The sequence below is a fragment of the Chionomys nivalis genome, chromosome 20 (genome assembly GCF_950005125.1).
Source record: "Chionomys nivalis chromosome 20, mChiNiv1.1, whole genome shotgun sequence".
NCBI classification, from domain to species: domain Eukaryota; kingdom Metazoa; phylum Chordata; class Mammalia; order Rodentia; family Cricetidae; genus Chionomys; species Chionomys nivalis.
Genome location: NC_080105.1, coordinates 42283923 through 42309224, shown reverse-complemented (window position 1 = coordinate 42309224; position 25302 = coordinate 42283923). Strand labels below are relative to the sequence as shown.

Below are 25302 nucleotides of genomic sequence, written 5' to 3'. Positions count from 1 at the left end.
CCGAAGCATGAATGAAGATGCTTGCAGTTTTTGATTGACAAACAACCTCAGACTTAAACTTGCTACCCAAAGCTGTTGTTAAGAAAGAAACAAAAAACAAAAAAACAACTGATTCATCCTAGGGGTCTATATGGTTGTGTCCCCCCCACCACATACACACCTTACCCCATCACATGATTCATCAAACAAAACCTCCCAGTCAAAATGAAAGAGCAAATGAAGTAGCTGGCCCTTCAGAGACTCCTGCCCACCCTCTCTGTTACCCACCACCATCACCACCACCACCACCATCATCATCATCATCATCATCACTCTACTTACAAAGTTTAGGAGCAGTTTGGAGATTAGTTTCTGTTGCTTGTGGCTGAGTGGCTGACTTGGGTGTTCTCACCTCAGGGGTCCGAGCTGGAGAAGGGAAGGGTGGCACAGTAGACAGTAAGGGAGGAAAAGCAGGCAGGCGGTTCTTCCGGGTTGGTCCTGCTGAGGGTTCCGAGGCCTCAGCAACATTGTCAACTTGTACTGTAACATGAACCTCAGGTTCAGACAGAGCCCTAGAGACAGGTGAGGTGTATGCCTCAGAGGACACCAAAACAGCGGAGGCAGCAGTTGGATCCAGAGAAATAACAGGGTCCTGGCCTAACCCCCCAGGGTCAAGGTGAGTAGGAGAGTCGTATTCAAATATCTTGTCCACAAATACCCACTTTAGGCCAGCAATGCAGAGGCAGAGGCTGACTAGGCAAGCCAGAATGGGGACAATGCAGATCTTCTCGGAGTTGAGGCACCCTCGCAGGCGCTCAGCTTCCAGGCACACACAGCAGGGCACTGCCAGGCCCAGGAGTCCAGGGCTTCTCCCGTCTTCAGTGTGGGTGTCTGGCATGTGCTCCGAGGCCGGAAGCCCATCGAGAGATGGGTCTGCACTCAGCTGAGTGGAGGGGCTGGAGGACCTCCCGCCAGCTACCTCAGACATGTCTGGGGAATAAATCTCCATCGGCTCACCTCCAGAAGGCCTGGCCTGTCTCACAGTGCGTTACCATGCAGAGCTCCCCCCAACCAAATGATACAGCATCTTGGAGGGGGAAATCGATAAGGCATCCAAGTCCAAGGCCATTATCAAAAGTAAGAGAGCTCAAGGAGGAACCAAGGAAAAGGAGAAAAAGAAGAAAGGGCTTCTAGCAACTACGAAATAGAAGTATACCGAAATATCTTGAGCTTGTTGCTTCTGGGACACTTTTCCAGTTCTTTCAAATGCTTCTCCAAACCATCCCGGTTGGTCAAGAAAGCAAGGGACCAAAATAGGAAGTGAGCCGATGCCTGACTCATTAAGTAAACCAGTATCCCAAACTGAAAGGCATGTTTCTCACCTCAAGCGTCTGAAGCTGGTGTCTGCTTAGAGGAAGAAAACAACTGTCATGCAGAAGAAGTAAAAGCAAAAGCAAGACCAGAGGCGGCGGCGGCGGCAGCAGCGGCGGCGGCAGGAGAGGCAGCAGCGACAGTAGCAACAGCATCCTGTCGTGTTAACGCAGTGGCTGAAAGAGGCTGAATCATTACAGAGCAGCAGGTGCCTGCCCTCTGAGCATCACTGCAAACAGTACCATTGCACGGGGCTGCGAGGGCAGCCGGAGCCAGGAGGGGCGGTAACTCCCATCCCCGCCCTGCCTCCACCCCCACCCCCAACCACTCCTCTTTGTCCTTCTTGCGCTCAGTCACTTTCTTCCTCTGCAGTCTTCCTTCTTCATGGCTTCTTTCTTTTCGCCCTTCTTTATCCTAAATATATATTCTCACACTTCTCTCTCTCTTCTCTCTTCTCTCTCTCTCTCTCTCTCTCTCTCTCTCTCTCTCTCTCTCTCTCTCTCCCCCCCCCCCCACCACTCTACTGCTGGCTGGTCTGTAATGAGTACAGTACACCCAGTAACACAGGGCTGCCAGTGACTTCCTATTTTATCCAATTAGAAGAAATAAAGGCCATCAGAGCAAAGAGAAGCAGCCCGGCAGCAGTCAAACTGGGTCTCCGTGGCCCCCACCCCTTTTCTTTCTATTTCCCCTTACTAAAGCTGGCTCGAGTTTCCCACCCTGCGCCCCACCTTGCTTGCTTTCGATCTTACTGGCTCTCTCTCCTACACTTACTACGGGGTCAGAAAAAGCCAGGGATCGATGCTAGCAATCTAACAATGCTGAGACGGAGGGGGTGAGGGTGGGGGTAGGAGGTGGAGGTGGGACCTTCTGGGTTAGACCTGAGGCTTGGCAAAGTCTGCTATCTGACTCCTCCCCAGGGAGGTAAGCTTTTCAGCAGCAATTTCTCCCTGCCCGCTGCTGAGAGACAGCATTCCTTCCCTAGCCAGCCCTCTAATAAGTTTTGTTCACTAACAGGACTCTTATTACCTGATTTCCAACCAGCAGTTAGAACACTGTTTTCTAACCATGGACAGCTCTGCCTTCACACCCTTCGGTGAGGCTTAAGACTTTGCAGTGGCCGGGTGCAAAATGCTGAGTGCATGCTGGGGCAGGGTGGGGTGTGGGGGTGGGGTGTGGGAAGGGGAAAAGCCTGGCTCTCTCTGTCTCTCTCTTCTTTCTATTTGCAATTCCCTTATCCCATCCAGAGCAGACCAGAATAACGTAAGAGAAACACTAGGCTGAGAGACGAGTAAGGGCTTCCACTTCATTTTCAAATTAGACTTTCATGTTGTCTCCTCGCTGCAGAGGAGGCTTGAATTCCCTGGACACTGTAATGTACACCACATGTCCTCGGCTATAATCGCACTGCAAGTATTAAAATTTTTCTATAAGAGCATGCCTTGTGGACTGGGTTGCAGTAGTTTTAATTTACAAACAACTTCAATGCTGATTTTGTTTGTTTGTTTTTGTTCTGGCACAGTCCTTGGAGGACTGGACGAAATGGAAGACACTCAGAGAGAGCACGGGCTCCAGGGGACATTGTGTAATATGTCACTGCATGTTCTGTGCATCTGATCCTTAAAGCCACACTTCAGTGAGCCTGGACATCCATATGGTTTCCAAGGAACCATTCTATTTACCTATGTCAATAGGCGTCTTAAAAAGTCTCTCTAAATCTATCCTACAGAACCATCACACGCAGTCCCAGGGCAGTGGAAAATAATGTTCAAGTCTTAGGAAAATCTGCACTAAACACACTCTATCTTGTACGGCGCAACTCTACTGCTTTGAACCACACACAATTCTTTTCAAATAGCCAGGAGGTAAGAGTATTATCATTTCCTTCTAGATGAAATTACTCAATGATTATGAATGATTCAAAGGATATTAGTATCTTAAGCTGTGTTTTCAGTCCTATCACTAACAACAACAAGAGCCTGACCCGATTTGCATAATGGAAATCAGGATTATGACAAGCTCACAGGCAAAATGAGTCATCGTGCGTTCACCTCCACACAACCAGTGGCCAATATTTTGCAATGGTTCATAGGGTTCTTTTCTGCCCCCATCAACTCGTTTTTAAAGAAACGAGAGTTTTCTTAAGATTCTAAGGATGGATGTGAAATTTTAGAGTGCAAGAAATCCCTAAAGCACTTACAACTTGAGGTTTTAAGTACATCATAATTGAGTATATCAATTCACTATTTGTATTTGGATACTTATGATAGTTCCTTCAAGGATTACCCTGAGTTTTCTTAAGATTCTAAGGATGGATGTGAAATTTTAGAGTGCAAGAAATCCCTAAAGCACTTACAACTTGAGGTTTTAAGTACATCATAATTGAGTATATCAATTCACTATTTGTATTTGGATACTTATGATAGTTCCTTCAAGGATTACCCTGTCCAGTTATACTCGGCGTTTCCAAACCTTACCTTCAGGTACTGAACTGGAGCTTATCCATAGCCAAGGTCATTTAAATTTCAAAGACTGGAAGGGATCAGGTAGCTTCAAGCCTGGCAGGTGTTGGGGGAACAGCAAAAACATAACCCATAGCTCTGTAAAGGTGTCCTATGGCTGGCACCAGTGGCAATTACCACAGTCACAGAAAAGGCTGCTAGCTCATTCTCTGGTTGTCCTATTAACCTCAATCACAGCAAAGGGGGCTGGCCAATTTTCTGGTTGTGCTCTTAAAAACTCTTGTCAGTTACAAAGAAAAGGATCGCGTTGCCCACAGGGTAGGACAAGACATCAGAGACAGACTTCTGGGCTGTCACAACCACCCTTTGGGTTGGATTGCACAACTCAGACTTTTGGATGTACATTTCCTCCATGGGTGAACATTTTATGAACTTGGGGGCTCCTTGCTCCTAAGATTAGCTTGCAGAAATCCAGCTGCCTCTAAAACTGCTTTCTTTCCCGTTAAATTAGAAAGTGGATGAAATTGGAAAAGGAAGGATAGACGAACAGAATAAAAGGAATTCTTCATGACTTCTCCCCTGAGGACCAGGAGCTGCCTTTATCCCTCTATCAAATCCTCCACAGCAATAAAAGTGTGAGGAGGCCAGTAAACATGGGGCAATGACCAGAACTTTCTTAGGATGCAACCTACCTGTTTATAGGAAGAGCTTCAAGGGCATACCATTGTTAACCCTGTAAATGCCACCTTAATGAAACCCAGGAACACCCATTCCCACGTGCTCTCAGAAACATGAAATGAGACAAAATCTTCCTGCTTTAAAACCCTGTAATTACCACCTCCTTCATAACAATAAAAGCTGTGCTTATTGAGCTCCACCTATGTGCCAGGAACAATCAAGATCATAATACACATTACGTCGGAGGTTCTCTCACCTTTTAAAGTCCATTTACCTTCAAACTAAAGAAACAGGTAACTCAGGAAATAGAGCCAGGCACTGACTATTAAATGATAGAACTGAGATTTTGAAGCCAGACTCATGCTCTTACTAATGAAAATAAATACTCCTTTAAAAATATAATACCGATTATGTATTTTATGTCTCCATTCAATGAGAAAAAAATGAAACTAGAATATGCAACCAATAAATCAAATAAACTTTAATGTAAGGAAGCTTAAAGGTACCCAGTTTCTAAAATGAAAGTCTTAAGTTTGGCCATGTGACTTTCAAAGACTAGTTATAAGGATTAGACATAGCAATTCAAAGATTATCTCTTCATAGTTGAAATGGTATTAGTCCTTCTTCCAGGGCCTCAGTTCCGGGACTCTTCTGGAGAGGATGTTTCAATTACCTGCTGCTCTGAAACCAACTACTTGAAACAGCTTTACAACCAGCACCCCGAGGCTGCAGGTGGACTGGTTTCAGCTGGGTGCCTCTCTGCTCTATTTGACCTCAACTGGGGCTGCAGTCAGCTCAGGGCACAATGAGGCTGAAGCATTCAAGGTGGCTCATGGCTCACATGTGAAACCAGACATCAGCTGGGAACACCATAGGGAGTCAAAATGCATATCAGCATGGGGCTTCTCCACGCGGCTTGAGTTTCTCCTAGCAAGTTAGCTGTTGGTGAGAGCTGTCTATCCCCAGAGACAGGAAGCACAACCGATCACTCTTGTTATGGGAGTCGCACAAGCTATTATCATTTTTCTTAGTTGTTAAGTAGTCATGGTGCCAGACTCAGAGTGGTAGTAATACATCTTAATGGAGAGGGATAAAAAAAAAAAAAATCTGTTGCCGCCACTCACTAACCACTTCAAGGAAGGAAGGCAGTGCTAGAAACTAAGCCAGGTTAAAGAGGAGTCACAAAATCTGGAATGGATCTGGCAGAACCAAGTCAAACGTGCATGCACTTCGGATCCACTTTTTAAAGATTCTAGTTTCCTCCTAAGCCAGCATCAATGAAGAAAATATCCCACTATGTTATCAATGGAAATGCTTAGGACTGGGGATGCAGCTCACTGGGAATGTGCTTGCCTAGCCTGTATGTGACCCTAGTACCCCAGCTCAGTTGCCACAGCAAAAAAAAAAAATTTTAAAAAGAATCAAACATTAGGAATTGCTATGAATTCAGCATAAGTTAAGCTATTTATTTCTTCATTAATTTCATTTATTTTATTATTAGGAGTAATTAGTCGAGCTTCAGCAGATGAAAGGGGTTGACAAATGTTTTTGACTATATAACCCAAATTTATTTTCTTTAGCTTTCCGTTTGAAAAAGTTGACCCTTTCTTCTAAATTTTACAATTTAAAAAAAAAAGAGGAGAGAGAAAATTTATTTTGTGCTATATAGTACAGAATGGTGACGATAGAAATATCATGCTGAGGCAATTACGTGTGTAAAGGGTAAACCATACATTTACTTGTTAGTGGGATATGAAATCACTGGGTTTAAAGGAAAGCTCGTGGGCCCAAATGAAGCACTGCAGACTGGCTGCTTTATGAGGACATAAACGCCTAAAAGTCTGTCAGACTAAAACATCCCTCAGTCTATGTGGACCTTCTCATACTTCACCAGATCATGGGGTGTGTTCTCATTTTTCCTTTGTGATATTCTCCTTGCATAGCATAGACTCACCTAGAATTCATCATCTATCCCAGTATGACCCCAAATCTGCAGAAGTCCTCCTGCCCCGACTTCTCAAGATCAGGGTTTATAGGAACACAGCATCACACTTTAAATGGCTTCAAATCAGATTTCTAAACATTCTCACTCCTTGGACACATTTTCAGTCACGTGTTATTATTCAATTGTCTCACTCACGTGGGGCTAAATAAGATGATTTCCTCAAAGGGAAAAAATGAGCAATAACTGCATAAAAGGAGAGCTGTGATCCACTCAACATCTCTATTTTGTTTCTTCTTCATTTCTATTTCAGATTGAACTCCATAGATTTTACTTCCTCAAATAAACTGACAGGCATTTAATATTTCTCTGTCTAAACTGGTCCACATGTTCCCTTCCATTTTTTTTTCTGGTCTTTCATGTCCAGATCACACATTTCCTCATAAATTGTCCCAAAATATGTCTTAGGTGATATGAGCCTGTCTTAGTGATTGCCAGACATCATAGATCCTATAAAAGTTAAAGAAAGAGTAGGACAAATGTATATTTAGTTCTTTTTCCAGGAATTCTTTCCCCAGTGAAAAGATCCTTGACGAAGCAAACCAACCCTGCATGCCGTTTTCTGATCACTCACGGGACAGATGAGGGCCAGGAGAAAGCCATTACCTCTCTGGGACACGGATGCTATGCCCATTTGGAGGAGAAATGAAGACAACCATGCTTTGCTCTGTCTTACCCACTGGAATGATCTTGGAGAAGAAAATTTTACTTAATTTTTTAAAACTATTTTTGTGAGATGCCATATATTCATATCGACTGCCTTTACGTCTCTGTGCTCAGTTGAAACCATGATGATCAACTTTACTTGAGCGTATTTGTCCCTTCCTATGCAGTTCAAGCAGGCAGCCTGGAACGTGAGGCCGTTTGGAGAGTTCTTTTGGTTTAGTTTATTTTACTATTACAATGCTGATGTTACATTCCCGTAAGTGCAGTGTGGAGTTAAATACAAATCCATTTCCAGAGGTTGGAAACTTTTCAATTTTGCTATTTTAAATGAAACCTAATTGTACATATTTATGTAGTACAGTGATACATATATATATATATATATATATATATATATATATACACACACACACATCATTGAAACATGAATAATTATCTCTTTTTCTACAGGTAATTTCTTTAATATGCATCCTATTTTTTAAATCTTATGTCATTTTCTTTTGACATTATAATGAACATGTTTTGGATCTCAGTGGAAGTAATGACTACAAAATGTAAGTGCAATTGAGTCCATCCACTCCATAATGCTTTAAATTTCTTAAATGTGACTTTCCACTCAGTGAAAAACTTATTATACTTTCAGCTTCTCCAGTATTTAATTTTAAAGGGTCATCGTGTTATTTATACCTAGAACTGTTGTAATAAAACCTTTTTATTTTAATAAAAAAGTAATAAAACTTCTAATATATAGGTTGCCTTTCTTCTATAAAGGATCAGTTACAATGCCGAAGCTGAGGGTTCAGCTTTGAGTTGGAGTACTTGCTTAGCATGTTTGAGCCCATAGTTCAATCCCAAGCACAGGAACAAAGGAAGAAGAAAGGTACCTTGGGGAAAGTGGGTTTGTAGCTTTAAGTACCTCATAATTTATACTTCTTGTTTAGGACTTCAAAAGTACAATGAACACTATAAGGAACTGATAGGTCATTGAGAGAATCAGTTTAAAATAATGATCCGCCTGCCTCTGCCTCCCAAGTGCTGGGATTAAAGGCATGTGCCACCACAGCCCGGCGAAAAATTTTATTTTATACCATTTTATATTATTGAAATATTATGTCACACAGTTTAATTCCATCCCATTTCCATCTTCAGAGCATTCTAGAAACATGAGCAAAGGAAGGTGGAAGCTGTCTTAACTGACTTTGTTGTAATTGCTGCAGTTTGTTTTTTAATCAAATGCACTCACCTCCAGGATGTAAGTTATATAACAATTACTCCTATGTGTCTCCACAATTTTCCTAGCACCTAGAACATGCATGGTGCATAGAAAGACTTAAGAGGTATTCACTCAATATATGGCCAGACAAGCGATACTATCTTAAGGAGGAATATAAAAACTGTGGAGGACAAAACATCTCCAAGAGACAGGTACTCCCTATAGAGCTTTACCAGGGTGAGTAAAATCAAAAAATGTTAAATGGAGGGGTGGGAGGTGGGAAGAAAAACCTAAAGGAATCTCTCTATATGAATCTAGAGGCCTTGTGGCTGGTCACTTATATACATTGGCTGAGTCACTGTTAGGCCAAGTCTCTCAACGTTGGTTTTGCTGCTAACTTCTCTGAGGTTGCAGGCATGAGGAGGCTTAGCTAACAGAGACTTTCTGTCTGGTCTTTCCTCTTGAGTCTTAGGGAAAATGTAACAAAATCGTCAAGAATCAGCTTGGTTGTTAAATATATGTGTGTGTGTGTGTGTGTGTGTGTGTGTGTGTAATCTTACTCAAGAAAATAATACAGAATATGTATTAGTATAGTTGAAGACATTTTAGTTAAAGGTAAGGAGAAAATACCTCTGGTAACTAATGTCATCTTAACTCAAGTTTGGCAAATTCTCAAACACAGAAGTAATTGAATGTATGTAGCACAGCATATTGTTCAGTAAATGCGATGGAAAGGAGTGTTCACTTGATCTTATGAAGTATATGAAGGGAGTCATGAGTTACTCAAAGCCAGCTACGCAGAAGACCATCAAACTTTACACAACCTGTGCATGTGAGGAACGCGTGCAGAGTGTCTGTAATAAAGGAAGCATTGGGAGGAAATTACCTGGTGCTTTTCCGTTTAAAATGATCCGTATTTCTAAAGATAAAAGACCCGGGACACAAAAAAACTATCCTATCCCTTATGGTTCAATTAAAGTCTCCATGGTTCCTTCTCCTTGTTGCTGATCCAAAAGAGAAGGCAAAGTTGCATCAACGGAGCAGGGAACCGAAATACACATGCAGTTTCCAGAACTGATTCTGCATTCTGAGTGAGTCACCCAACTGGCGTGCTGCTCTCAGAAGGTCAGAGCACCATGATGGGCATAGAAGCTGAAATATCCATTTAAAAGGAAATGCCAGCTTCGCCCTCTGTTGCGGCTGCTCAGTCCAAGGGGTCAAAATTTTCCCTTTGTTCTTTCAATTTTTCTTATTTTAGGAAGTATGAATTTGAAAGTCATGAGATAAAACACCTTATGATTTGACCGCAAGGCCTTCTCTTATGCATAATATAAGATTGCCAGAGCCAGGCCTGTTTAAGAATGATTTCTTTTTCGTTTCAGAAGTTATCTGAAGTGGTGGAAAGACAGAGATTTGTCACAAAGCGCCTCTGTCATCTAAATCCTAATTAGATTTCAACGTTTTACTGACGGGAGTCGGAGCTTGCTCATCAATTTGATTTGATTTGATTTTGTGCAAGAAAAATAAGTTCTTAGGCATAAACATTGCCTACCTACAGTCCCATGGAGATTAATCTCAGAGTCAGTCTCTATGTCTAAGCCTAACAAATGCTACCATGGTAGCACAACAATGCCAGTTTTTAAGAGAAATCTGTTAGACCCGCCACAAAAATTGTCTCTACATCAAGAATTACTATGGGATGTTCACATGACACCAAAGAGGCACAACTTCCTTTTTCAGAAACTCAGAGACTGGAGTTCCTATTTAGATCCTGGCTATCAACAGTATTTTGTAAATGGTGGGGTCCAGAAACCAAAGAACTCTCCCCTAAGGACAGGCTGGAGATAGGAAATCACTAATTGATGGAAACCTTAGGACTCACTGTCCTGTGGGAGGAGACGTCCTCCAAAGGAATGTGACTTCAGGGAAGAAGATTGTCACCTCAAAGCCATTGCCACAGAGTAGGTCAAAACCGCATGAGATCTACGCAAAATTATCCATATCTGAGAAAGGGACCAGGCTATCTCTTCTTTTAACTTGAAGTATGGCCAGGCTGCATAGGCAAGGAGACATATCTGATGACTGATTCTGAAATATGATGGCCAGAAAAATACCACATATGGCAGTGCATTTGAGAAAAATATATTCTCTTTTCTGATGTAGCCCACGGTTTCCATATATACATAGTCTTCCTAAGAATGTGATAAGATGTACATACTATGCACGCTGGGGTTGTTGGGATTAAAAAAAATGTCCTATGGATATGATTTGGAAAATATAATCAGTGAGTGTACATTTCCTAAGGCAAATAAAGGAAATGTTAGTGATAAAATCCAAATAATTGGATTAATGCCTAATTCATTCAAATAGCAGTAATGAAATACAGGGACCCTTAGAAACATTATCCTCATGACGGCTTTTGCCCACAACTATGTAACAGAAAATCCAGCACTTTGATTACTAAAACCCACAGACTTATATCAAAGACACACAATATTCTACCAACTCCACATGAGGCAAGTTACAACAAGCCACTTTCTTTCCTCCATCCTACCCCCCAATTATACCTCTACCACCTTCCCCTTCTCTAATTTTAAAACTGTATCAAAAATAAAAGATTCACATGACTTGGGCAATTTTCTAGTGGCAGCGAAGTAGATCGCAAACCATTAATTGCAGTAGTATTCAGAGCGTTTTCAAGAACTTCACCCCAGTACCAAATATTTATTGAGAAGGGACTTCCAGAATCCAGCATTTGAACTAGCAGGGAACTCAAACACCTGGTGAATGGGGAAACCATTAACTTCACACTACTGGTGAAACAGGATAGAAAGGATGGCCTGCTCCTGCCAAGTGGAATTGTTTAGATGGTTCCATGTCAAACATGCCTTTCTAATAGCCAGGTGGTCAACAAACACTACAGACCACAGGTCCCTCTCTCCAGCTGTGATGGCTGCCCAGCTGTGCTTGTAGGTATGGTGTAAATTATTAAATATGTATGATGCTGTAAGGCCCCTCTAAAGTATCTAGTCAACTAAACCATATCACTGACAGCATTCATGGCAACTTAAGCTAGCAGAAAAAGGACATTTTTTTTTAAACGTAGCACCACAGAGCAAAGAGCCCCAGACATGAGCTTCTTTTCTGTCTCCATACACCTCCCAGAAGAAAGGAAGAACTGAAATTAAATAGTTCAAAACATGCCTAGATGGGCTTCTAAAGTGACAAATCAATCTTTCAAAGTATTTCTCAAAACCTTCTAGCAGCTCTGCTGTGATGAATTCAGTGGAGGAGGCTAGACAAGTCACCTACCTGTCTCCAGGTTAATCTCCTCAATGAAGCTTAAGTTCCTAGACTTAGCTCACTCGCATCTCATCCGTAGCTTTCTAAGCATCTGCTAATATGTACCGTCTGGTACTAAAGGCATCTAAATGGTCTCTAGGTACAACTGGACCCTACCCTTCTTTATCTCCATCAAAGATACAAAGGCAAAGCCTGGGGTTGAGAACCATCAGAGTCCATCAGAATTAAGCTGCTGTTATTCATCCAAACACTGACCACTGAGAAGAAACAGAGGAAAATGTTACTAACCAACCAGGTTTCCAAGGTTTCTAGATATTTAGTGAAACAAAAGAACACACAGCAGAGCTGTGAGCACAGGACAACTACTGTCATTGCATGGGAAGAAAGTAGGCATCCTCCAGGGGACAGCTGATTTTTACAATAACCAACAGCTAGAGAAAAACAAATAAATTTGCTGAATGAGAACAGAAATACCAGAAAATCAGGGCTAGATGCTTGAGTTTTCCAACTCAATCTGAAATTCTGTAATTTAGCCAACATTCAGCAACTAATTAAGAAATTGGAAGCTCAGCACTTAAAATGAATTTCTTTTTGTAAGTCAGCAGGGAGAAAAAAAAACTGAGAAACCTCAGGATAACCTGATTTCCAAAAGCAAATTTCAAATTTTAAGGTCATACATTACGTGCAATAAAAATAGTTACCATTTCCAAAGCACTGAGCTAAATGTGTATACTCAGAATGTTTAGCAAGTGGTTGGTTATATGGCAGGCTAGTGCTGGGCTGTGTAGATACAGCTACAAGAAGTTAAAAGACAAGATCTCCTGAGTAAATTGGGAGCATGGGGATCTTGGGAGAGGGTTGAAGGGGAGGGGAGAGGTAGGGAAGGGAACAGAGAAAAATGTAGAGCTCAATAAAAATAATGATAATAAAAAATAAAATAAAAAAGAATATTTATTATATTAAACTCTTTTCCTCCTATGTAAAAAGGAGAGAGGCAGCATAATTCAAAGTATGGCAAGACTCACCTTAGAGGGCAGAAGAGGAAGCCAACTGAAAACAAGTAGGCCAGATATTATTTTAAGGAGAACATATACACCAATCCTTGAAACTATTTCTGTTGGCCTGTAGGGTAAGTGTTAGCATTCCCACTTCACAGATGTAAACAAGGCTTTGAGAGGACACAAAGACCACACAGGTAGTAGCCTATGGCTACTTCAGAGACCTGCTCCCCTACTGAACAAATACTTTATGCCATACAAAATGAACCCATGCAAAAATGCTTTCGGAAAACAACCAGGAATTAGACAAAATGTTTGCTGTTGTTGAGTGTGACGGCCAAATTTTAAGTTAGATTTATAAATGACTTAAGAATGGGTGGGAGAGCACGAGAACAAACTCGATGCTAAGAATGCACATGCTCGAATATACATAACTGCTACCCTGGTCAGAACTTCTCTGTGCTGCGGTGCCCATTCCAAACATAAGGGCTTCATTTCCGCCACTGGGCAGTTACTTATTGTTTTATGTGGCTTATTTTGATCATGATGAAAGTAAGCCATTTACATGATATTGCCAGTAAGTTCACGAACCAAAATTATTCCACACTAAACAGTGCGAGGCCCTTGCATGCTTTTTCGGAAATCAACAAGATGAGCCATAAACTGAGAACTTGGCAGAAACATTGAATCTCTCAATTTTCCCCAACAAAATTGAATCAGGGTACACTGGACAAATAAACTGTTGGAAATTTCTCAGATTAAACTGAAAAGGGGATTGGTCTTTAATTAATGCCTGTGGGGGTCACAGATTTTTTCCATAATTTTCTTAACGACATTCTTTGACATTTTCTCAGATATTTTCTATGTTAATGTTGTCCTCACTACTTTTAGAAAATAATCATTCATTCATTCATTCAGTCAGTCAGTCATTCACTTATTTCATTCATTTATTCATTCACTCAATGATTATCTCAACCAGTGCCCACTAGAATCAGGCTTCATTCAAGACTAAGAGAAGGTGAAAGAAAAAAAAAAAACCTACTTCTCAGGGTGATTCCATCCTAACGAAAGCCATAGCTTTCTAAATCTTAGCCTGGCATACAGGCAAGTTGCAAGGACTGTGAGACTTGTGTGTCTTACAATGGATTCTCCTTTGTGTAACTGACAACGTTTTTTTCTTTTTTTCATTTTTTTGTTGTTGTTTTAATGAGCTTGTCAGGAAACACTGTTTATTGTATATACATGTTTGAACGTCTGAGAATTCCCTTCACTTAAGAGCCTGTGAGGAAAATGTTTTCTTCCAATAATGTTTTATTTTGACTAGTGATAGAAGAAGAACACAAAGATTCCATCCCCCAGCAGGATCATGGCTCAACAAAAGGCTGTCCGTGGAGCTGGATGATTACAGACAGAGCAACGTAATCCACCTGTTTCCATTCCCAGGAACCATCCAGCAAAACAGCCACCAAAACAGACTTGGCCATAGCAAGTAGCAATACCATAACAGCTTGATTATTTGAAAACCTGATAATTACATGTGTGTGTTCTTAGGTGCAAAAATATAACCTGTGCTGTCCTTATAATGTTTCTTGTATGCATCTCTTTTCAGGACTGATGCTGTAAAAGAACAAGGCAGGGGTCCATGGGAGGTTTTTGAGGGAAGAAAGGGGATGAAGAAATGATGTGGTTATATTATGATCTCAAAAACTAAAATATTATTGCAAAAAAGAAAAGAGAAAAAGCTGATTGTGGTGGGTAGATTTAAATAAAGCATTATTACATTTTATTTGGTGAATTAAAGACTTAGAGAACGGTGGTGCCGATATATACTTTTGAAGTCCAATCGGTCCCATTTCTTCACGTGTTAAGGCAACATACTAATTTCACAGACATTCTGAATCAGGTATGGTGGTCTCCTGTCTGTAATTCCCAGAATGTCAGAGACTGAAGCAGGAGGACCATTTCAAGTTCAAGGCTATCCTCAAATTTAGTATCTTCCTCACAAACTAAAGGAAAGTTTTCTGGGTTTTGTTTTGTAAAGGAGGGTGTTCACACTGCACAGCCAGGTGGGTGCAGTTATGGCCATTCAATTGTGATAGGGTCCTAGACTAACATTTTCAGGGCTGCCCTTGTGGAGCTAGCCATTCAGTTAGTCGACAGACATCCTTTTAATATATACTGCTAATGGCCATGACAAACAAAAGAGCACTCCTTTAGCACGAAGGCTGCTATGAACGCATAGATCATGGAAGTCGGGCGCTAATCAGTGATAATAACCACCTACAACTGTTTCCACTTCTGCTCGTCTCCCAGCCCTACTACCCCGACTAACAAAGAAAGGCCGACTCAAGTCTGCCGGTTCATGTAGTTACAGGAAAGCTGCTGTACTATTTATAAAGAGGCGGAGGCTAGGAAGTTCGCCTATGCAGCTTACCCTAGCAGTGCTAGGCTTGAAGCTATTGGCAATAGGAATCTTGCCAGTGCATTAGAAGATGAGCTACAAGGGATCGCTGCCAAATAAAATAGCTAAGTAATAAGAAATGCTAAAAAGGAAGAACCTTAGGGCTGGAGGGAGGCCTGAGTTCATTGCTGAGACACAATTCGGGAGATCACCAAGCCTTGCAGTCACTGCGCAAAGAGAAGCTGCAACCCCAATTAATTCTCCTGTCTTATCTTCCTTGTCCTTAATTATAGTCGGACATTTCTTTTCTAAATGTTACGACATTATCTTTGGACACCCTCAGAATTATAACTGGCACTGAGACATACATGATGCCCAAAGTCAGGCATAATTAATTACTGTGTGTGGACCACTATGTTTATCCATCTACACTATAGTATTGGAGATCAAAGGAAAATTCCCATTTTCCTCTTTGAATTACAAGAAATGGAAACCCAGCTACAGGTTCTTCTTCTGCACATGTTCAAACTGATACATTGCTACAAACAGATACCAAGGCTTTAAGTAGATTTTGAGATACAGCCATTCAGATTTTATTTCCTGCTTAATCACTGTCAGTCACTGGGAATTTACACCACAATACAACAAAATGTTAACACAACCACAGGTTAAAATTCTATCTAGCTGAAAGAGAGAAATGAAAAAAAAACTATAAAAACTAGCAAACTAAGTCAATTTAAACACAATAAAAAAAATGAAAACTTACTATGGAGATTCTTTTCTTTTTCGAATAATTTTGAGCAAGGCCGCCACATGCTAATGTGTAAAGGAGAGGTCTTGTAGGGCCTCAACCTCGACAAACAATCACAAGGATTCTCAAATCAAAATAACCCTCTAGCGGCCTTTAAAATGAAACATAAAGTTATTGTTGCATTGTGCATCCTGCAAAACAAAGGTGTAGCACCGGGCAGTGGTGGCACGCACCTTTAATCCCAGCATTTGGGAGGCAGAGGCAGGTGGATCTCGGTGAGTTCGAGGCCAGCCTGGTCTACCAGAGCTAGTTCCAGGACAGGCTTGAAAACTACAGAGAAACCTTATCTTGAAAAACCAAAACAAAGGTGTCATAAGTGAGGCTGTATAATCCATTTTAGGTGTATTCTTTCTTCTAAAAGACTTGTCCATTGGAGATACAGCAAGCACATTTTACCTGTGACAACATGCTCAACAATTAACCTCCACCCAAGTGTGTAGACATGGGAAGTGGGGAGAGATTCAAGGTATTCCTTCTAAACTACCCAACAGATGGAAATTGGTGCCTATAATTCTCAATTCTGAATACATCTAAGAAATATGTATAATTTCTTATGCATATAATAATATGCATAATATGCATAAAATATGATACTAAAGGCATCTATGCATTCCTAGACTTTCCTTAGGAATGTTGATTCATAAAACTAATTTGGTCCAAGTCATTCATCTCAGGGAGGGGTTCAGGAAGGCCATTTTAAAAAGCAGTTGCAGTGCTACATGGCCTTTGAACACACAGGAAAAGCTATCTGGGGGACTCTCACCCATCTTCCACCTTTATTCTATGCAGGTAAAACCAGCACAGAAAGGCTAGGACTGAGTACTGCTCCTGTCCCTGTTTGTTATACAGATTTGCCAAATATTGAATTGTAAGGCCTGTTTCTCTCCTCCTCATTTGAATTACGAGACTAGTCATATCTGCTGCCAGATGAAAGTACTAAACACTTAATAAAAGATGTCTTTGCTGGTTTGTTATTATGTACTTTAGTGAGAACAAAAGAAAACAACTTTGCTGTCGTAATTGTGGCAATTCCCTCACTCCCACCCAAGTTTACTCTTCAGCACCACAGAGAGGAACAGCGACCAGCTAAGGCAAGCTCAAATTCGTGAAAACCTTATAGGAACACAGTCTTAAAAGTCACTATGAAAACAATGTGAAACCTCAAAAATCAAACCTCCAGATATAAAAATTCCAAGTATTTTAAATGATAAGTAAACAGAGTAACAGTATTTCTGGAAATAATACAAATGTTCAAAAAACATTATCGAAGCCAATGTTATAGTTCAAAATCCTGATTTTAAGATACCAATGGAGCTCTATCCATAGATTAAGATTAAGATAGCTTTTCTTACATTATATAGAGGAGTGATTTGAAAGCGATGGTAAACAGAAAAGTGACCGATTAACTCACTGTTGGTATTCTGCATCCATGTAATACTTTCTGGGAACTGACATGGCAAAAGTGTTATGAGAACAAAACCACAAAATATACTCGTCATTCTTCTTCAGGGACTTACATCCTGGTGTTGGGGAGGGACTGATGTGAGCACCACGGTAGGTAATAACCAATTAAAACAAGAGCTATGGGACCAGGAGAGAATGGTTGAGAGTTGGGAGGTGTTCTGAATATCCCAGGACAACAGCAAAAGAACGGAAGCCTCTTCCTTTTATGGTATGATGAGACAACGCCCCCCCCCCCCCCCCGACACACACACCTCACCCCTGGTTTGGAAGCATCATTTTAATAGAATATGCTGAGGTAAGTCAGCACTGGTACTACACATGGAGGGGGCAATCACAGCACCAACCAGTTCTCCACAGAGACGCTCTCCACCTGAGGCTTCTATTGGAACATTTCTCCATACAAGTTTTATACCAAAACTCACGTCCAACTCACAGTTGGTCAGCTTTGAAAGAATAAGCATGAAATTTTTGATACCATCTGTGTATACACACAGGGGGTCGTGGGCTTCATGTTTATTTTTTCTACTAAATAGGATATTCTTCAATCTCAGTTGTTTTTACCTGAAGCTGAATTACTTGGAAGGCTCTAGAAAGCCTCCTGTCTACCCTTGAATCCTCATGGTCTCTCACAGAGCTTCATCTAGCCTGCACACATGGTCCCATACACACAGAAGGGAATTCTCCCTCCCTCACATCTGTCCTTCCTAACACATATCCAGGGGCACTTTGTGCGATTTATCTTTTCATAGCTAAATTGAAGAAAGTCCAGACAAAGACTCCCTGATGTTTCTGAGCCTCGGAGAAGTGAACTTCAGAAGCTGCTATGGAGAAGGCCGAGACAAAGAATTCATTTGAATCAAGGTAGGTCGTGGTCAGACATCACAAAAATTATTTTATGACTACTTAAACAATTTTCTACTTGATAAATGTAAGACTCTTCTTCTTACGTTCTTCATATTGCATTTATCATAAACTCATCGTGCCCGGCAAGGAGGATTACTGATGGTGCATTTCGGCACAGGGGAACATGATGGTTCTTGCAGCTTTGTGTTCGCAGAGAAGAACGCTAACAACTTCCAGCTTTGTAGAAGGTGAATTTTAAATGGATGCTGTGGTAAAGATCTCTTCTCAAAGCTACACGATTCGTGAAGCATAGGGATTTCTACAGGTAGACTAAGTAGCTGGATGTCGTTGAATGCATGATGGTCTTTATGTAGAACATTTGAGAATAAGATCTTAAATTTTTCACCCTGCAGAATTATTTTTCTTAATATATCATACTTCTCATATGGGAAATGTGTAGGTGAAATTTGACCAAATGATATACAGGCTTCTTCTTAATTAGTCCTTGCTGTCAATGATGGAAAAATTATCAAAAAGGCAGGTATCAGCTTTCAACTTTTTATAATCTAATTTTAATATATGGATCCCCTTCATTATTTAATTCACCATATTGTCTCACAAAATTTCCTACTTATCTTTCTCTTGGGTTGATTGACTAATCATTAGAAATTAATATTTTCCAAAGAAGCCTTAATATGTATTGAAAACAAGACTAAGAAATGGTAACTTTCCATACATTCTACACACCTTAAGCATCAACATTTTCTTGGGTATGTCTCTGTAAGTCACCTAGGTAGTGATGTGAGTTTTGCATACCCAGCAGCAATTCAACTTATGCCAGTGTGATCATGTTCCCCTAACAGCATCTAGCAAAGCTTCTGAATTCTCCAACTGCTTTCAGGATCCCAGGTCCTGCATGTTATGTCCATCACCTCTTATTGGTATTTCACTTTTAATGTTACATGATGGGATGTCATAAAGGAAGCAAGCTTCAGGATTCTAATTTATGTGAGATAATTCTTTTTTGTGTAAATTATTTGTGAAAAATATTTATGTAAGATTTATGTAAAAAAAAATTTATGTAAAACAGATCCGATTATATCCTCCATAAATGATGTAAGACAAGTCATTTTACCGAGCTGAGATTTAGATACGTTGTAACAAACTACTACTTTTGAAGATAACAAATACCATTTACTCAATATTTTCTTTCAAACGACTTCTCCTGACCAATATTATTTTTCTGAACCATTTATCTGCTCTATATCACAACTGGTTGTTATGACACAAGATCTGTACACAGGCACAATTGGCCTTTGACCTTGGCTGCAGACTCCTTCAGCCATGGACTATCCCCTCCCCTACTTCCCCACAGCTCCTCCCATGAACTAAGAAATATGTACACACCATGTAACATGTAACATGAGGTGGACAGGGAGAGGGCTACAAACTCTTCAGCTTACTTTAACAGAGATAGACTTCTACAGATTTAGGGACAGAAGCATCACATTTGAGGCCTGGAGCTCCGCTACCACCACCTCCTCCTCCTATCAGTGTTCTGACTATCAAAATGGCACGAAGCCTTTAAAACTTTTAAACAAAGCCTGATTAAAGTTTTGACAGTTTCAAATAAAACTTCTGGCAGTCATTACTGAACAAACCTAGGCGTGTGAGCTCATAACTGATGAACAAATAGAGCCTAAACAAAATTTCCCTCTGTAGGAGCAAGTTAAGGAAAATGGAGGTGAGTCCATCTTGGGGCCATAGCCCACATGAGCCGGCTTAATTGGTTTCTAAGACTTTGCTGACCTCTCGAGATGAAAAGTGCTTGTCCAGCAGTCTCTCTGTGATTACCCGAACTGTGAACACACAGCAGCTCCGTTAAAGAAATGAATTACTATCGGGGCATCTCCCATGCTGGATTCGGTTTAACAGTGAGAACAGGAGTGGGCAGTGCCCAACGACTGGAGTCATTACTTCCTTTAATGGCATCTCTCTGACACTGCAAGTCGCAATCTGCATTTTCTCACACTTTGACCACACCTGCTGTAAAATACCAGCCACAGTGCGGGTGCGCCATTCAGGATGCCTTTCCCCTTTCAAATGAAATAGCTTTCTCAGCCCACATTTACTATGGTTGAAAACGGCCAACTGAGCAGTACATTTTTTTTTAATTCACAGATTTTTCTTTTTAAATACGCTATATTATAAACCAGCTAAAGAAAGATAAGTGCTGTTGGCCTTACCCACATATGTCATACACAAAAGCCTCTGCTCTTAAGGAAGTTGAGAGCAGACATTCTGGTGCTTGCCAGGAGCTGTGGAAAGTGGCTGGAGGGAGGAGGGGCAGGGAATAGCGGGTCAGTGAATACTTAAACACACTTAGAGGCAATCTCCTGGTGAGCTGTTGCGCGGTAACTGACTACAGAGACCATCAAAACTCTGCATACTAAAAAGCTGAAGGACTTTAAAGGTTTTCAGTAAATGGAAATGATCAGTATTTGAGGAGGTATTTTAACCTGACAAATATTCTCTCATGTATACATGGGTAAATATTTATGGGACTGCACTAATAGACACAATTTGCATGCTTTTGTGTGGTATTTAAAAATAATTTTAGTTTTAAAATTAAACTTCCTTTGAAGGCTCTGGATCTAATACTCTACATTTTAACCTCAAAGGAACAACACGTCACAGGGGTGGGAGAGAAGGCACTATGGTTAAAAAACACTGGCTCTTGCAGCAGAGGACCTGGGTTCAGTGCCCAGCACTCACATGCTGGCTTCCATCCAGTTCCAAGGAATCCAATGCCCTCTTCTGGCCTCTGAAGGCACTGCATACATATGGTACACAGACCTGCCAGCAAAACACCCATATAGATAAAACAAAGCAAATAAATCTTTAATAAAAGAACACGTCACAGAATTTCAAAATATTCCCTATGCATTCTAATTTGTAAAACTGTCACTCATTTTTAAAAAGCTGTTTTCATCTAAATTGAACATTTTCCTGGATGGAAAAAGCACATTCAGGGTTACTATAATGACCTTACAGTAACAGGAAATAGCCTTTAAAAAATGAGGTGGCAGGAACTGAAGAGATGGTTCAGGGAGTAAGAGCACTAGCTACTCTTCCAGAGGACCGGGGTTCGATTCCAAGCACCCACACAGCAGCTCACAACTGTCTGTACCTCCAGTCCCAGCAGATCTGACACCTCTTCTGGCTTCCTCAGGCACCAGGCATTCACATAGCACACTGGCATACATGCAGGCGGAACACGCACACACAGAAAGATAAATTTTTAAAAATGAGATTACAATCCCATTTCTAACTCTATTTCCCTCCGAGTAGCCGTCCTGCTAGGGTTGCATCTGTCCAACCGAGCAGTGCTTGGAAAGATAACTATTTTAATTTCCCTCTAAATGTTCACACCCATATCTATCATTGGTTTTGGACACCCACGCTTTCCTCAGTAAGGCATTTTCTCCTCTTGCTTCTCATCTCTGCTCTCTAATGAATCTATGCTGTGGACGTCTCCCGGGACCTAGAGCATCTGTTCTCCTTTCACCCCAGCACACTCAGGGGTGGCCCAGCCCCCTACCTGGTGGCAGTCCTCTATCTCCCTAGGCAGGGTATTTTAGCAGTAAACATCCTATGACAGAGCCAATCAGATGCATTCCTAAAACTTTCTGCATTGCCAAGGAGGTGACTTTCTCTCCCTTTTCAGAAGGTAAGTCCCAGGAACATGTGGAGATATAGGTAGAGTTAACGACAGAGCTATCTTTCTGTCCAACTGGAAAACCCCTTGAAACTGAAACTAACATCCGTAGTGAAGCAAAGCACAAAGCCTGAGGAACAGCTGATTACCTCAGTTGAGTCTCGGGAACAAGTGGGAGCAGTATATTCTTTACATTTATGGTCTTTGGCACAGCATTTCTGCCACTTGCTACTGGGAAATTATTGCCTTAAATCTTCACCCATGTATCTAATTTTGCTTGTCTATATGGTCCTCGATATTTCTCCCAGCTTTTGGTTTTCTCTCTGTTGAAGTTTTAAAGAAATGTCTTTTCTATAGTCTACTTTTTGGATTCCTTGATCACAAGAAAGCCACAGAGTTTGGCTAACATAGATGTCACAATCTTGCTCGTTCAGCCCCCATAGATATTGTCTTGGTAGATGCATCTGTCTCTGTTCTCTTGTCTCCACTTAACCTTTCAGACATGTTTTAAAATGTTATGTAAAAACGTATTTCACTGATAGATCCCTAAAGATTAAAAATGCCAAAGTTTTACGATTTCTCTGAAAACAAAACAGTAGAATAATAATTGTCCTGTGGCTGGCAAGGGTAGATGCAGGAGCTGAGAGAGGCTGGGATAATGTGTTCTGTGCTATTAGAAATGGGTCCTAGTGTTCACAGCATAGAAGGAGATGAGAGGTCACAGTAACTTAGTATATATTTCTTCAAAAGGAAAAATGGAGCTGGATGGCTCTAAAAATAAATGTTAAAGAGACATGAAATGCTAGTTTCATGATGTGATGATTTTCATAATATGATGAGTATATGTGTATGAAAATATAATGCTAAGTTCTGTAAATATGCAGTGTGATAACTAAAATAATAATATTCAAAAACAGGCAAAATAGAGGTAATTTTCTCTCTTCCAGTTGATAGTGAAAATAAAATTTTAGTAAAAAGTTGAAGCATGTGTTCCATCAGAAGACACCCCAAATAATAAAATACAGGGATATAATCACCCATATCTCATAAATGGCTACTAACAAATTTAACTACCATACAAATAATTTCAAAACTTACAAAACTGTGTAATAAATTATCACTTGGCTTTGAAGAGGCCATGTAGCTCTCCCAAGGACTGAATTTACCAGAGTAACATACCTATGTTCAGGGGATCAGATTTTCCTTAACACAGCACCTCTATGGTAAATAGCATGTTGTACAGTAGATACACATTATTAATAAACAAACAAAACAAAAACAAGCCTCTCAAATGGCACCAGACCAACTATTTTTTCCTAATGTTCCAGTATGAAAGCCTTAAAGGTTCTACCCCTGACAAAGGTTCTGCTACCCAGTTCATTACTTGGTTGATTGTGAAAAATGTATTTTTCCATAAAACTTAACATTAGGCTAACTAGCGTAAATACGATTATTTTCTGGAGTCCTTATAGCAATTCTACTTGGAAGTTTTCTAAAAAACAAAAGGTCTCCCCTCAAGCTAGTGTTACAGATCTCGTGAAGGTTTTTATTAAAAGCCCAGGATCTGAAGTAGGAAGAATTAGATTCAATTTCTGCTCACTCTCTACTTAACCTATGAATTTGGAACAATCACAAGTGTTTGAGTGCCAAGCCCCATGCTTGGTTAGAGCAGTGATTCTCAATCTGTGGGTCGCAACTCCTGTGTGTGTGGGGGGAAGATCACACATCTGATGTCCATAACAGTAACAAAATTAGAGTTATGAAGCAGCAATGAAATAATCTTATAATTGGGGGTCCCCACAACATGAGGAACTGTATTAAAGGAAGGTTGTGAACCACTGGCGTAGAGGATAAACCAAGCCCATGGAGTTCCGTGCATCGGTGACGCCATGGATGGCAATGCGCCCTATTGAAGATGTATGACACAATAACCGTTATACACATGGGTCACACGTGTGAGGGTGCGCGCACACACATCTTTTTAGTTCAAAAGAATAATTTCGTACAAGGTTCATTTTTCAATCTAGTGCAAAACGCTAATCTTGATCAAAGTAGGAGAAGGCCCTTCCAGCAGTAAGGTATGAGGAGAGGCACTAAGTGACTCTGCAAGGCAACACTAAAACTCAAGACTCATAGTACACTGGCAGACAGTACTGCGAGAAAATAATTGACGTCCAATCGGTTACGAAAAGAATGACTGGACATGAAGGCAACAACTTGTCTGTATTATGAACGATGGAACATATGTGCCCTGGTTCTTGCTTAACTCATTGCATTGCCCTGAAACTTTAACTCTAAGCAACCAGAGAGAATGAAACTATGCCAGTTGCCAACTTCCCTTTCGAATTCTTATTTCAGTGCCATATGGGCCACAGTCATTTTTCTTTTTTTTTATTTTTTATTTATTTATTTAATTATTAAAGATTTCTGCCTCTTCCCCGCCACCACCTCCCATTTCCCCCCTTCCCCCAATCAAGTCTTCCTCCCTCCTCAGCCCAAAGAGCAATCAGGTTTCTCTGCCCTGTGGGAGGTCCAAGGACCACCCACATCCATCCAGGTCTATTAAGGTGAGCATCCAAACTACCTAGGCTCCCACAAAGCCATTATGTGCAATAGGATCAAAAACCCATTGCCATTGTTCTTCAGTTCTCAGTAGTCCTCATTGTCATTTTTCATTGTCTACAGTGGGCATAGATGCGAAGCCCGTGAAAATGCCATGTTCGAAGAAACCTGAACAAACACCATTTGGACTCGGACAGAAGTACCTCTCCACCAAGACAACATCTAGGTTTGCTACCACCAGGGGTCTGAAAATAAAATGCCATTTTCCCAGCTGAGAACCATCTAGCAAAGAGCAGGGAAGTTTTCCTCCTTTCAAGGGGCTCTGCTGGTTACAGCTGAAGGAGGAAGGTAAGGAGCATATCTCAAATGTCCCGACAGGGTCTGGTCTAGTCGATGTATATCACTGTGCTCTTCCCGAGTGCTAAAGCTGTATTTCATTAAGATAAAGACAGAAGACACACCCCCTGCCTTCAGCTAGCACATTTAGGTGCCAAATCCAAGAATGAATTGTTCATTTCTTTAGAGACTTCAAAGAGAACTTCCTGGACATGTTCCTTTAAAATGCAGCCTTTGCTGAGAATACATAATATGCTGGAATGAACGGCAGAGACTTCCTGGCAAAGGACCTTCAGCGTCATTGTTGAGGCTGCAAATCACGAACTCATTTCCTTCCCCAACTGGAGGGCTAGAATTTTTCCAGCCCGATTCAGAGGAAATGCAAGGATTCCCTGGTTTTCTTCCTCCCTTCAGGGCTCCAGCCATTCTCCAGTCTAGCTCTCTTCCCCGTGTCCAAGCGACCACCCATAAGCACAGCTGTGTAGCACCTTTCAC

At 41.0% G+C, this 25302-nt stretch overlaps 2 protein-coding genes across 12 annotated transcripts in view; both read right to left on the bottom strand.

Moving 5' to 3' along the window:
• Nrg1 (neuregulin 1) overlaps positions 1-25302 on the bottom strand; it is a 977747-nt gene that overhangs the window by 109265 nt on the left and 843180 nt on the right. For 2 of the 11 annotated variants that reach the window (XM_057752217.1, XM_057752218.1), the window contains exon 1: positions 322-1046. The exons of 8 other annotated variants lie outside the window; for them this stretch is intronic. In XM_057752217.1, the coding sequence (XP_057608200.1) occupies positions 322-988 (667 nt within the window). In that variant the 5' untranslated portion in view covers positions 989-1046. Of the gene's footprint in view, positions 1-321; positions 1047-25302 lie in introns of those variants that run through there. One more of the 11 variants, XM_057752215.1, reaches the window with a different exon arrangement.
• LOC130862569 (uncharacterized) lies at positions 1310-1596 on the bottom strand. Its single transcript, XM_057752230.1, has one exon. It carries the CDS (start codon positions 1503-1505, stop codon positions 1320-1322), a length of 186 nt encoding a protein of 61 aa, XP_057608213.1. The 5' UTR covers positions 1506-1596; the 3' UTR covers positions 1310-1319.

Bases quoted from the DNA above. Each gene is read 5' to 3' on its own strand.
- LOC130862569 (XM_057752230.1), bottom strand. From the start codon at position 1,505: ATGCTGTTGCTACTGTCGCTGCTGCCTCTCCTGCCGCCGCCGCTGCTG.